The sequence below is a fragment of the Salmo salar genome, chromosome ssa19, assembly GCF_905237065.1.
Source record: "Salmo salar chromosome ssa19, Ssal_v3.1, whole genome shotgun sequence".
NCBI classification, from domain to species: domain Eukaryota; kingdom Metazoa; phylum Chordata; class Actinopteri; order Salmoniformes; family Salmonidae; genus Salmo; species Salmo salar.
In genome coordinates, this window is record NC_059460.1 from 20,591,224 (window position 1) to 20,606,734 (window position 15,511).

The 15,511-nt window shown below is 41.7% G+C and overlaps 1 protein-coding gene across 1 annotated transcript in view; it reads right to left on the reverse strand.

Annotated features, from left to right (window-relative positions):
- Nucleotides 1-15,511, reverse strand: part of LOC106578564 (cadherin-18) — a 227,641-nt gene that overhangs the window by 141,363 nt on the left and 70,767 nt on the right. Inside the window, exon 3 of the mRNA XM_014157549.2 lies at nt 2,134-2,428. Coding sequence (XP_014013024.1) covers nt 2,134-2,428 — 295 coding nt within the window. The remainder of the gene's footprint in view (nt 1-2,133; nt 2,429-15,511) is intronic.

The following is a 15,511-nucleotide window of genomic DNA, read 5'->3' on the forward strand; positions in this document are numbered from 1 at the left end:
CGATGCATGTATCTCTTTATCAGAAGTACTTCATTAATGATGTCCAACGCTTCGTTTGATCACATGCTTTTTCAAACCGTGTGTTGCAAAATGTGAGATCCCACTGATTTTGCCGTGGCTCCGGTGCTTTTTTAGATTCCAAGCTGTTTCAAACACCGACCTCTACTGGTCACCGTACTTACAAATATGTGAAGGTAGTGATGGGGAAACCAAGCTTCCTGAAGCACTGAGGTTTTCCAGCATATTGTGTCAAAAATAGGCTTTGATTAACACAGTGTACACTAGTGGCACCTGATGGTCAAAATACTTTAGAGCAGCGAAATTATTGTGTGCAGCGTAGCCTTAGTCTTCTACCAAACCAATACCAAACCAATCAGGTGGTTGTTCAACAAATATAAGATTCGGACTTCATTTATCACGGGCTTCTGATCCCGGCATTGATACACTGCTTTGAAGTACACTGCTTAGTGATTTCAATGCATGTCTCAGAGCTTCAGCATCAAACGTAACGTCACTACTTGCAGCTAGGGTTGCAGAATTCTGGAACATTTCCCAGGTTTTCCAGATATCCAAGTTGAATGATTCCTGGAAATTCTTCAACCAGGAATGTTGCAACCCTACTTGCAGGCCCGATGTGGCCTGTAAACCATAAGTTTCAGGCCCCGGCATTAGGGTAAAGCAAGGTCTCAAAATAGAGCCTTCTGAGATATGTAATGTATTATATAATTATGATGATAAGATTTGCTTAGGAACTTACTTGGTGAAGGCCACAGGACTGAATATGAACAAAGTCAATAACTATGTCTCTGTCACTAACAAACACAGTCATGGGTGATAACTACAATTCACTCAAAAAGGGAATTCACACAGGCAATTTATTTTAGAGGCATGGCTTAGTGAGTCAACATTTTCAAGCTGATACAACTCAAATCTGGACCCCATTTATGGTCACAGTGACTCTATTGGTTTGAGTAATGACTACAAATCACTATAAGTAACTGTACTCAGATATATTACGTGCAACAGGTTTCCTCAAAAGTTTTGAGTCATGACATCACATTGGGTTTACAGTGCAGGTCTATACAGTACACTGACTGAATTGGCAAAGCTGTTCAAGTCCACTGAAGGCCCTGGCCCTATTCGCTAGACCACCCCAGGCCACCACTTTGTCATTTTTCAAAAGCACCTAAGAAGCTCAAAAAGATAACACCAAAATGGGTGAATGTGGACAGAAAGGAGGATAGCGGCTCAAAGAACACTAAAAGTTGCATTGATAGACCAATCATCACCAACTTTGAAAAATCTGACGAAGAGTCTAAAAGATGATAGACGCTTGCCACCAATCTGGGCAAAACACAACACTTTTTGCACCCAAGTCTGATATGTTTCAGCAAAACATTTTAGAGCCATTTGGCTGCCAGGCAGAGAGAAATCCATTGCACTGAAAGTGGAGAAGCTTGCAGAGTCTTGAGGGAGGGTTGACGGAGAGCACTATTGAGTGCTTCATAAAGACCTTCCTTTCCTCACCCGGGGAGGGGGAGAAGGAGAGAGAGAACTAAAAGAAAGAGAACTAAAAGAGAACTAAAAGAAAGAGAAAGAACTAAAAGAAAGAGAATTAACTAAAAGAGAACTGAAAGAAAGAAAGAAAGAAAGAAAGAAAGAAAGAAAAAAAGAAAGAAAGAAAGAAAGAAAGAAAGAAAGACTCCACTGCCACACGAAAAGATAGGAAACAACTGAGAACATGGAACATGTTGCATGTTTTTATCATCCTGTTGTTGTACGTGTACAGTATACAACTATGTATGGGCTTTTAACAATGAATTTAGCAGTGGAACAGGGTCAGAGTGGTTTTAATAGTCGGGTTAAAGCTTTTAGAATGTATTAAACACTGAGGTCTTGTGCCAGGTGTTTTCGATTCGCAATCTATTTCTTAAGATTCCAATGATTTAAATATTAACATGCTGTAAATAAGAATGTGAATGTAAGATATGTTATGGGTAAAATGCATTCCTAGATAAAGGACACACTCCAACAAAGCCAAAATGGCCACCACGTCTTTTATCTAGTATTTGCATACTGCAAAGTCAAGTAAACTTATTGGAAGCAGGTAGCAAATTACAGGGCTGTCCTTACCCACTTGAGACATCTCAGGCACAGCAGCTACAAAGGGACCATCTGGAAATTTTGGGGCATTGTCATTGATGTCCTGGACTTTGATGATGAATTCCGACTTTGGTTCCAGGGGCTTTTCGGTGTTGCGGTCGAAGGCTTGTGCATGGAGGACGTAGTGTGCTTTCCTTTCCCGGTCCAGGCTCTCAGTTGCATGAATATCTCCTGTCACCTCGTTGATGATGAATATACTCCCAGCACCTTCCCCACTCAGAATGTACCTTACGGAGCCATCCCCTTTGTCTGAGTTGGAATGAAGCTGTAAGAGAGACCAGAGACAACATATCAGAGCTCTACTACATTGCATAACCATAATTATTAGATAAGTTACCCCTTTAAGTTATAGCAATTTTAAAACTTAAATATTTAATAAGTGCTAAATGCCAGTCCAAAATACTACAAATATGGAGATATTCTGTAGAAAATCATAGGAAGCCTATTTAGTTGTGAGTGGGCTGGTAAGCGAATACATCAGACAAACCTTGAGTCTTAGATTATTCAATGTAACATATTCAAAATGTCATAGACAAAGCTTTAGCCTGGGATTTCTAAACATGTGTTTGCCAGTGTTTCCCTGTGCCAGCAGATTGTTTTTACACGTGTACAGATAGGCATGCCTGGGGAAGACGAAAGCGGTGAATGTGTCTTTAGTCCAAATTCCAGTGAGGCAGCCTGGTTGCCTAGTCGTAAATATGTGCTGTTCAGCCAGGATCCACTCTCCTTCTCCCTGTGGCACGTCTCCCTCAACAATGCATTTTGTTTGTATGCTCTTGTCAAGATAATAATTGTACTAGAATGACTGTACAAGTGACAGCGCCGAAGATTGTTATATTTATAAGTGGAGCTCTCTGATGATTATTAGGCTATGTGTGACCATACTATTCTACTGAATCTACGAACTGAAACTATGCTGCTGCAGAACAAATAAAAGGGTTTCTATTTGAAACTTTATTCTAAACTTTTTATTTCCATGCTCCACCTATGTTGGTAAAGAACCTGTGTTATTATAGATTGTTGATATAGTGTTTGGTAATTATCAGAGGACCTCACCTCTATAAGAAAAAAGGTGGCGTAGATTGGCTACTTACTCAGTGCTACAGTTACTCAGTGCTACACTTACTAACTCTCAGTAAGAGAGCAAAAAATGTGAGAGAAAACCAAGCAGTTTGTTCAGGCATAATTGATAACTTGAGAATTGCCACTCTCATGCCAATTATTCTGCTCAGAACTTCACAACAAATACTAACAACAAATGTCATATTATTCACCTGCTTAACCAAATCCCAATTACTTGACAGTTTTAGTTAGAACTTAAAAGCAAAAACATAAAATATGTTTGTTTTACAAGGTCAGTTATAGTATTATAGAAAATGAGGGTTAAGTGCCTTGCTCAAGGACACATCAGATTTTTCCACTTTGTAGATTAAGATATTCAAACCTGTGATATTTCGGTTGCTGGCCCAACACCCTAACCACTAGGCTACCTGCCGCCCAACATTACATACTATTCACCTGCTTTACCAAATCAGGACATTATAACTATACAACAAATGCAGTATAACCATCCATACTGTTTTCATTAATTTGAATGAAGATGACAGAACTTAAAAAAAATATTTAAAGGTACAAAGTAATAAGTAACTCATCATTTTAAAATGTATACAGTGATCTAACAAAGCCTGAAGAGTTCAATCGTCCATTTACATTCTCACCTTCTACATGAATTAATGTGTCAAACATCAAGGGGCTAGCCACAACAGGCAATTTTGACTTCACAGCAATAATGCTTCATGATAGCAGCATCATTTTCCTATTGCATTGCACATGTATCTACCTAACTAGTATTGCGCATATACAGAAGTCCTGAAGCCCAAGGCAAAAAATATATAACAAAATTTGACTCTTGGAACTTGGTATCTCATTTGAATTACTTATTATCTCGTTCAAACGACTTAATTATTATTATTTTTTTAATAAGGTGTCATTTGTTATGCAGTGCCAGTTGTGTTTGTCAGACCGTTGATGCAGCCATTCATTCACTGATTCCATCCATTGATATAATTATTCATTGGCAGTTTTTGATAGGGCTGCGTTTGAATGCAAAAGCATGTGTGGGCCAACATGATCTCACGGTTTTACCAATTTGACTTCAGATTCTGACATGTATCCATGTTTCTCCATACGTAACATTTCAAAGTGTTTTTGACACCCTTGGTTGCTCCTCCTACTCAGCACCTTCCTTCATTAATTCCAGATGCTTAATTTAAAGGGGCAATCAGCAGTTGAAACAATAACAAAGTGCTATGGATGCAAGGAGTGACAATCCATATCAACATTATATACTGAACAAAAATATAAATGCAACATGTAAAGTGTTTGTCCCATGTTTGATGAGCAGAAATAAAAAATCCCAGAAATGTTCGATACCCAAATGTTGTGCACACATTTTTTTATATATCTGTTAGTGAGCATCTCTCCTTTGCCGAGATTATCCATCTACCTGACAGGTGTGGCATATCAAGAAGCTGATTAAACAGCATGATCATTACATAGGTGGTAGGGACAATAAAAGGCCACTCTAAAATGTGCAGTTTTGGCACAGATGTCTCAAGTATTGAGGGAACGTGCAATTGGCATGCTGACTGCAGGAATGTCCACCAGAGCTGTTGTCAGAGAATTTAATGTTCATTTCTGTACCATAAGCCACCTCCAACATTGTTTTAGAGAATTTGGCAGTATGTCCAATCGACCTCACAACCCCTGCCCACGTGTAACCACCCCAGCCCAGGACCTCTACATCCGGCTTCTTCACCTGCAGGATCGTCTGAGACCAGCCACCCGGACAGCTGATTAAACTGTGGGTCTGCACAACCACAGAATTTCTGTACAAACTGTCAGAAACCGTCTCAGTGAAGCTCATCAGGGTGCTCGTCGCCGTCACAAGGGTGTTGACCTGAATGCAGTTCGGAAAATGCTCACCTTTGATGGCCACTGGCACGCTGGACAAGTGTGCTCTTCACGGATGAATCCCGGTTTCAACTGTACTGGACAGTGTACTGGACAGTGTGTATAGTGTCGTGTGGGTGAGCGATTTGCTGATGTCAATGTTGTGAACAGACTGCCCCGTGGTGGTGGGGTTATGGTATGGGCAGGCATAAGCTACGGACAACGAACACAATTGCATTTTATCGATGACAAGTTGAATGCACAGAGATGCCGTGACGAGATCTTGAAGCCCTTTGTCATGCCATTCATCTACCGCCTTCACCTCATGTTTGAGCAAGATAATTCACAGCCCCATGTCGCAAGGATCTGTACACAATTCCTGGAAGCTGAACATTTCCCAGTTCTTCCATGGCCTTCATACTCACCAGATATGTCAACCATTGAGCCTGTTTGGGATGCTCGGGATCGATGTGTATGACAGCGTGTTCCAGTTCCCACCAATATCCAGGAAACATTGAAGAGGAGTGGGACAACATTCCACAGGTCACAATCAACAGCCTGATCAACTCTATGCGAAGGACATGTGTCGCGCTGCATGAGGCAAATTGTGGACACCAGATACTGACTGGTTTTCTGATCCATGCCCCTACCTTTTTTAAAAGGTATCTGTGACCAACAGATAGGTATCTGTATTCCTAGTCATGAATTTATTTAAATTGACTGATTTCCTTTTATGAAGTGTAACTCAGTAAAAAATTTGAAATTGTTGCATGCTGCACTTATTTTTTTGTTCAGTGTTGTTTTAACCATGTTTTGAGGCAAAAATGTTGTTTACATTTACTTTGTTTATAGACATTTGAGTAAAGCAAGATTATATGTTGGGTTCTGATGTGGTATGACAGTTAAGATAAGCTCGTGAGGCATTTATACGTTATATTCTTTAATAATCAATGTGTACATATTATTTTATAAGTCAAAAAAGTATGTAGCAACTCCAGGTTACCATTTTAAGTGTTAAGGTTTTGGATAGGGTAAAAAAAAAATGTTTACCACTGGGATTGAACATGCAACCTTCGGAAGGATGATGCTGAGCAGTAGGCGCAAACCTTTGGTCAAATAACACTGACAGCATTTGACATTTGGAGCAATGTGGATAAGTGTCAAAATCGGCAGTCAAATTGGTAAAACTGTCTGATATTGTTGGCCCACACATACTCCGGCATTCAAAAGCAGCTCTATCAAAGAACTGTCAATGAATAATCATATCAATGGATGGAATTAGTGGTTTCAAAAGCACAACTGGCGCTGCATAAAAATGAGTCATAATTAAGTCGTTTGAACAGATAATAAGCCATTCAAACGACTAAATAACTTGTTTGGACGACTTAGTATCTCGTTTGAACGACTTATTCTCAATGTGTTTTTCAGAGATCAGTAGGTAAGCGCTTGTGCAAAATAAAAAAGGTGCGTAAACAGTATTTACATGTGTTTTCGCTCCACTAACTACACCACTGAAGGTAGCCATTATGAAGCATATGAGGTAGCCATTACTGAATTTATGAGGTAGCCATTATTGATGAGGTAAACTCCCTCTGAGTGAGCATGTGAGGTAGAGTTCCAGTGAGTAACAGACAAGGAGCACTGCATTAAGTCAGCAAGGCTTGTTGGTGGTGATATACTCTATTTACAAAGAACTCTAGTAGTCCTGCAGGACAGCACCCAAGGGGTGGTTTGGAGTCACGGTCTAGTTGTCAGCTGATTTGCACTGGCAATAACATGCTATTGAATTCCGATCACAATGATTATCTCAATTAGAGAAATACAAAACAGCAGGGGACATAAAATATACTTAATCGCTGGTGTCCTTCTGCATGTCAGGAATTACCCCTCCCCTACACACATCTGACCCGTCTCCCTTCGTTCCCCTCTGTATTTCACAACATTAAGTTGAGCAGTGCGAAAGGTACCGGGTCCAAATCTAATCAAAACTGTGCCTAGCAAATGAATCCCTAATTAAAAAGCTGCTGGCTGATTGCAAGGCTTGCCACTTGATGGGAGCAAACTGTCCTTTCTCTGGTAAACATCAGAGCCTCTAATTAGGTAGGGAGTCAAAGTTCCCATTGAGTTTTTACTCTCCTAATCAGGAATCAGGATTAAGTTAATGACAACCCACCAACCATACAAAAGCACACAATGAAACAGGCTGTTTACACTTCCCATGGGTGATGGAGACTGCAGGAAAGAACCTGGAGTAATAGAGTAATAGTAATATTATAGATTTTAAATGTGCATTATACATGTCAGTGTTATGATCAGGGTGTGTAGTGTTTGGAGAAATCAGGAAGTAGGGAGGAAATAAACAACACCTCACTACAGGAGAAGAAACCACTTACATGTCCGAAGGAGGCACAAGCACATACATTTAATTTAGCCTGCGGTCAGAGTGCTAATTTGGCCATTGACTTATTTGGCAAGAGCTAATATATCACAGTCGCTTAAGAGTGTGTGAGCCACTGAACATATGGTGACTGGTCCCTTTCCAAAGCCAGGAGATAAAAGTGATAACAGGTTACGGGTCATTACCCCAACATCAAACACTATAGGGGAAGACACAGTGTGTTAGGCCACATGGGAACAACAAGACTGACACAGAAGTCATAAAACCAAATCAGATGGGCAATACCGATCAGCATCAAAGGTTGAACCTGTTAGGTAGACCAATCTATGGTGTTACAGACAGCTTCCTTTGGGGCTATGGCTACAACTTCATGTGGAGTGCACTTCTGATACTTGTAATGCATTTGATTCCAGCAGAGTCAGGAAAAGCCTGATTGACATAAAAGCCATAACATCATATTCGATGGCCAATATTGATAGGCTAAACCTACTAGGAAGACCACTCAATGCTCTAAGAGACATAATCCTTTGTAAATGGCTACATCTCTATGCAGTGTGCCTTCTAATGCATTCAATACCAGTACAGTCAGGGATCATTTATTTATAGTTCATTAAAGATGATCACTCAAATGTTCATGACTCCCCGCCTTTTGGATGTAATTAGTGTTAATTTTGTTAATACAGTTCATCAATGGGCCTGTTTGAAAAGAGCTGAACATACATCACCACTGTCTGTGTGTATGGGTGTGTATGTGTGTGCGTGGGAATAATGAAGGCCATATGAAAAACAACTGCAATGTCCTGAGGGGATGGAAAGATGTGTGGGGGACTGCCTGTCAGTTAGTGGTGAGTGTCCACATACAAATAAGTAGAAATCCTCTCTAATACTGAGCTGCTTCCTCCTCTCTCTCCTCAAGGCAGGCAAAACATCACTAGGTGAGTTGTGTCTTGATTGGCCGCTGAGGGAGAGTCAGCTAGTTTTTTCTTTCTTATTTTAACCAACAAGACATGCAGTGCATTTGGAAAGTATTCAGACCCCTTACCTTTTTCCACATTTTGCTACGTTACAGCCTTACTCTAAAATTGATTTAAATATTTTTTTTGTCATGAATCTACACACTACACACTCCATAATGACAAAGTGAAAACAGGTTTTTAGAAATAAGTTATTGAAGTTAGTATTCAGGAGTTTGCTATGAGACTCGAAATTGAGCTCCGGTGCACCCTGTTTCCATTGATCATCCTTGAGATGGTTCTACAACTTGATTGGAATCCACCTGGGGTAAATTCAATTGATTGGACATGATTTGGAAAGGCACACACCTGTCTATATCAGGTCCCATAGTTGACAGTACATGTCAGAGCAAAAACAAAGCCAAGAGGTGGAAGGAATTGTCCGTAGAGCTCTGAGACAGGATTGTGTCAAGGCACAGATCTGAGGAAGGTACCAAATCTGCGTAATTGAAGGACCCCAAGAACACAGTGGCCTCCAGCATTCTTAAATGGAAGAAGTTTGTAACCACCAAGACTCTTCCTAGAGCTGGCCGCCTGGCCAAACCGAGCAATCAGGGGAAAAGGGCCTTGGTCAGGGAGGTGACCAAGAACCCGATGGTTACTCTGACAGAGTTCCAGAGTTCCTCTGTGGAGATGGGAGAAACTTCCAGAAGGACAACCATCTCTGCAGCACTCCACCAATCAGGCCTTTATGGTAGAGTGGCCAGATGGAAGCCACTCCTCAGTAAAAAGCACATCATAGTCCGCTTGGAGTTTGCCAAAAAGGCACCTTAAGGACTCTCAGACCACGAGAAACAAGATTCTCTGGTCTGATGAAACCAAGATTGAACTATTTGGCCTGAATGCCAAGTGTCACGTCTGGAGGAAACCAGGCACCATCCCTACGATGAAGCATGGTAGTGGCAGCATCATGCTCTGGGGATGTTTTTCAGCGGCAGGAACTGGGAGACTAGTCAGGATCGAGGGCATGATGAATGGAGCAAAGTACAGAGAGATCCTTGATAAAAACCTGCTCCAGAGCGCTCAGGACCTCAGACTGTTGCGAAGGTTCACCTTCCAACAGGACAATGACCCTAAGCACACAGCCAAGACAATGCAGGAGTGGCTTCGGGACAAGTCTCTGAACGTCCTTGAGAGGCCCAGCCAGAGCCCGGACTTGAACCCGATCGAACCTCTCTGGAGAGACCTGAAAATAGCTATGCGGCGATGCTCCCCACCCAACCTGACAGAGCTTGAGAGGATCTGCATAGAAGAATGGAAGAAACTCTCCAAATACAGGTGTGCCAAGCTTGTAGCATCAACACTGCCAAAGGTGCTTCAACAAAGTCCTCAGTAAAGGGTTTGAATATTTATGTAAATGTGATATTTCAGTTTTGTATTTGTTATAAATTTGCAAACATTTCTAAGAAACTGTTTTTGCTTTGTCATTACGGGGTATTGATGAGTAAAAAAAACAGTTTAATCAATTTTAGAATAAGGCTGTAACGTAACAAAATGTGGAAAAGGTCAAGGGGTCTGAATACTTTCCGAATGCACTATAAGTTATTTCCAAAATAGCAAACTATTCCATATACAGTACAGTGCTCTTTTATTACAGCTGCTACTGCTACTACTGTTACTGGTACTACTGCTACTGCTACTATAGGGCTCTGGTCAAATGTAGTGCTCTATATTAGTTTATAAGTGAATAGGAAGCCATTTGAAACGTACTGTACTGAAAAGTTGAGCCCTCTCCTCCACTGTGCTACCGAGAGGAGGATGCAGGGATTGTGTTTCTCTCTCTCTCTCTCTCTCTCTTCCTCTCTCTATGGTGAGTTCAATAAGGCCTAGCCAAAAGGATGACTGTCTGGCGCATGGCTCGTGGCTGTCTGCAGGGAATGCATTAGGACATTGAGTGTTAAAGGGATCAAAATTGTCAGGGGCAACACAGTCACTGGCAGGAACATTCAGATCACCAGACAAACCCTTTGATAAATGAAGTCTAGATAGATTTAATCACTTGGCCAGTGTGCAGCCTGATAATGGAGGGGTACACAAAGACAAAGCTCTGGACATAATCTTTTTACTTGCTATGACTCTGATATGTTCATGTTCATCTACCTTAGTTTATTGCACTGACTGTAAGTCGCTCTGGATAAGAGCATCTGCTAAATGACCAAAATGTAAATGTTAAAATGAACAGTTGCAAAGTACACTGTAGGGTATTATTCTAATGTGTGCCACCCTCTAACTATTTGTATTTTGATCAAATGTGGCCTTGTTTGGGGGCGGAGCTCATTAAAGTAATACCCAGCAGTGTGCTTTGCAAGTCTTCATTTTTCACATTTACATTTTGGTCATTTAGCAAATGCTCTTATCCAGAGCGACTTAATCAGTGCAATAAGCTAAGGTCAATGAACAAGAACATATCAATTCATTTGTTACAATTACCGTCATATGATTACAGTAATGCACTGTACTGTTTTACGGTAACTTACAGGCAGCCAGTTGCTTATCAGTGATCGTAAAAACAATGTTAAAAAATATTACAGTAACAGTATTGGATACCATAAAATACGGTACGCTAACACGCTGTACCTTTTTTTACGGTAATTATAGACAACTTTCTGACTGTAAGTTTCTGTAAAATAACAGGACATTTTTACAGTGTAGTGCACTATATAGGGCATAGGGTGCTATTTGGGACACAGACATACATTAGCATGTACATCTACTTGTTGGGATGTGTGATTATCTCAACTGATTATCTTGTTGTTTGTGTCTGTATGCACACTTGGAGTGTTTGTATTTGACCATTACAATTTATATGCTGTCACCATTGCCAGCTGTGCTATGCCGCAGGAACCAAACAAGTGTTGGTGTCAACTGTCTTGCTAGGAAGCTGCCTAGATTTACCTAAGAGTTAGCATCTCTGAAAACATCTCTGAAAACATAGAAAATGGTGGGGAGTTGGAGAAGTTAAGGATATGTGTCTTTAGGGACGCGCTCTCTGTCTTTCCACAAATAGGCAAGGAGGAGAGGGGAAGCGGTTTGAGAAAAAGGGGTTGGCTCTTCAGCGCCAGGCCTCACATTTGTAATTAGTGAGGAGGGTTTGTTTTTTATTAAATTTCAGCCCTTATTCTTCGCTCAAGAGGACATAATCACTTTTTATGTGGGTGTGCTTGATTATTGCTGCATTTCGTCCGTGCTTCCCCCAATCATATCCTCATAGCACTCTCTTGACAATTGATTTGTCACAGTCTTGGGCACCTTGGTGATGATGGAACACACAGCTAATGACTGTGAATTGGGAGATTGTGATGGGGTCGTGATAAAGATGTGCTGTTTGTCGCTAATGCACATCATCTTCCCTAATGGCTGTCCTCTATTTTGACTTCTACTGCTGCTGGGGGAAATAAAATGAAACCCGGCACTCCATATGCACAAAAAGCTAATTTCTATCAAATGTGGTGCACAAATTTGTTTACATCCCTGTCAGTGAGCATTTATCCTTTGCCAAGATAATCCATCCACATGCCAGGTGTGTCATATCAATAATTAAACAGCATGATAATTACACAGGTGCACCTTGTGCTGGGGACAATAACAAGGCCATAAGCAGGCTCTAACGTCGTTTTAGAGAATTTGCCGGTACTTCCAAATGGCCAAGTGTTAGGTATCATGGGGGCGAGCGGTGTGCTGATGTCAACATTGTCTGTACACAATTCCTGGAAGATGAAAATGTCCCAGTTCTTTCATGGCCTGCATACTCACCAGATATGTCACCCATTAAGCATGTTAGGGATGCTCTGGATCGACATGTACGACAGTGTTCCAGTTCCCGCCAATATCCGCCAATAACGACAAAGTGTTCCAGTTCCCGCCAATATCCAGAAACATCGCACAGCCATTGAAGAGGAGTGTGAAATAATTGCCTAAGAAATAGGTTAAAATACCACAGATTCTCACATGGCTATTGGTACATATATATATATATATACAGTACCAGTCCAAGGTTTGGACACACCTACTCATTCAAGGGTTTTTATTTTTACTATTTTCTACATTGTAAAATTATAGTGAATACATCAAAACTACGAATGAACGAACACATATGGAATCATGTTGTAACCAAAAACGTGTTAAACAAATCAAAATGTATTTTATTTTTGAGATTCTTCAAAGTAGCCACCCTTTGCCTTGATGACAACTTTGCTCACTTTTGGTATTCTCTCAACCAGATTCATGAGGTGGTCACCTGGAATGTATTTGCAATAACAGGTGTGCCTTGTTAAAAGTTAATTTGTGGAATTTCTTTCCTTCTTAATGCGTTTGAGCCAATCAGTTGTGTTGTGACAAGGTAGGGATGGTATAAAGACGATTTAGTATTTAGTAAAAGACCAAGTCCATATTATGGCAAGAAAACCTTAAATAAACAAAGAGAAACAACAGTCCATAATTACTTTAAGACATGAGGTCAGTCAATCCGGAAAATCTTCAAGTGCAGTCTCAAAAACCATCAAGCGATATGATGAAACAGGCTCTCATGAGGACTGCCAAAGAAAAGGAAGACCCAGAGTTACTTCTGCTGCAGAAGAAAAGTTAACTAGAGTTACCAGCCTCAAAAACTGCAGCCCAAATAAATGCTTCACAGAGTCCAAGTAGCAGATACATCTCAACATCAACTATTCTGAGGAGACTGCATGAATCAGGCCTCATGGTGTAATTGCTGCAAATAAACCACTACTAAAGGACACTAAAGTAAGAAGAGACTTGCTTGGGCCAATGGCCATTAGACCGGTGGAAATCTGTCCTTTGGTCTGATAAGTCCAAATGTGCGATTTTTGGTTCCAACCACAGTGTCTTTGTGAGACGCAGAGTAAGTGAACGGATTATCTCTGCATGTGTGTTTCCCACCGTGAAGCATGGAGGAGAAGGTGTGGGGGTGCTTTGCTGGTGACACTGTCTGTAATTTTTTTGAATGCAAGGCACACTTAACCAGCATGGCTACCACAGGATTCTGCAGCGATACGCCATCAAATCTAGTTTGTGCTTAGCGGGACTGTCATTTGTTTTTCAACATGACAATGACCCAACACCTTCAGGCTGTGTAAGAGCTATTTGAACAAGAAGGAGGGTGATGGAGTGCTGCATCAGATGACCTGGCCTTCATCACCCGACCTCAACCCAATTGAGATGGTTTGAGCCAACAAGTGTTCAGCATATGTGGGAACTCCTTCAATACTTATAATAAATAAAATAAAACTTAATACTTCATCCACCTCTGGCCTGCTGGCCCCCCTACCTCTGAGGAAGCACAGTTCCCGCTCAGCCCAGTCAAAACTGTTCACTGCTCTGGCACCCCAATGGTGGAACAAGCTCCCTCACAATGCCAGGACAGCGGAGTAAATCACCACCTTCCGGAGACACCTGAAACCCCACCTCTTTAAGGAATACCTAGGATAGGATAAAGTAATCCCTCTAACCCCCCCCCCCCTTAAAAGATTTAGATGCACTATTGTAAAGTGGTTGTTCCACTGCATATCATAAGGTGAATGCACCAATTTGTAAGTCGCTCTGGATAAGAGCGTCTGCTAAATGACTTAAATGTAAATGTAAAATGTAATACTGTTGGAAAAGTGTTCCAGGTGAAGCTGGTTGAGAGAATGCCAAGAGTGTGCCAAGCTGTCATCTAGGCAAAGGTGTGTGTGTGTGTGTGTATATATATATATATATATAACTCAGCAAAAAAAAGAAACGTCCTCTCACTGTCAACTGGGTTAATTTCAGTAAAATTAACATGTTATGTTCATACAACTATTTACACAACATTCAACAACTGAAACATAAACTGAACAAGTTCCACAGACATGTGACTAACAGAAATGGAATAAAGTGTCCCTGAACAAAGGGAGGGTCAAAATCAAAAGTATCAGTCAGTATCTGGTGTGGCCACCAGCTGCATTAAGTACTGCAGTGCATCTCCTCCTCATGGACTGCACCAGATTTGCCAGTTCTTGCTGTGAGATGTTACCACACTCTTCCACCAAGGCACCTGCAAGTTCCCGGACATTTCTGGGGGGAATGGCCCTAGCCCTCACCCTCCGATCCAACAGGTCCCAGACATGATCAATGGGATTGAGATCCGGGCTCTTTGCTGGCCATGGCAGAACACTGACATTCCTGTCTTGCAGGAAATCATGCACAGAACGAGCAGTATGGCTGGTGGCATTGTCATGCTGAAGGGTCATGTCGGGATGAGCCTGCAGGAAGGGTACCACATGAGGGAGGAGGATGTCTTCCCTTGTAACGCACATCATTGAGATTGCCTGCAATGATGACAAGCTAGGTCCAATGATGCTGTGACACACTGCCCCAGACCATGATGGACCCTTCACCTCCAAATCGATCCAGCTCCAAAGGGCCTCGGTGTAACGCTCATTCCTTTGACGATAAATGTGAATCCGACCATCACCCCTGGTGAGACAAAACCGCGACTTGTCAGTGAAGAGTACTTTTTGCCAATCCTGTCTGGTCCAGCGACGGTGGGTTTGTGCCCATAGGGGACGTTGTTGCCGGTGACGTCTGATGAGAACCTGCCTTACAACAGGCCTACAAGCCCTCAGTCCAGCCTCTCTCAGCCTATTGTGGACAGTCTGAGCACCGATGGAAGGATTCTGCATTCCTGGTGTAACTTTGGCAGTTGTTGTTGCCATCCTGTACCTGTCCCGCAGGTGTGATGTTCAGATGTACCGATCCTGTGCAGGTGTTGTTACACGTGGTCTGCCACTGTGAGGATGAATAGCTGTCTGTCCTGTCTCCCTGTAGCTCTGTCTTTGGCGTCTCACAGTACGGAAATTGCAATGTATTGCCCTTGCCACATCTGTAGTCCGCATGCCTTCTTGCAGCATGCCTAATGCACGTTCACGCAGATGAGCAGGGACCATGGGCATCTTTATTTTGGTGTTTTTCAGAGTCAGTAGAAAGGCCTCTAAAATGTACCTAA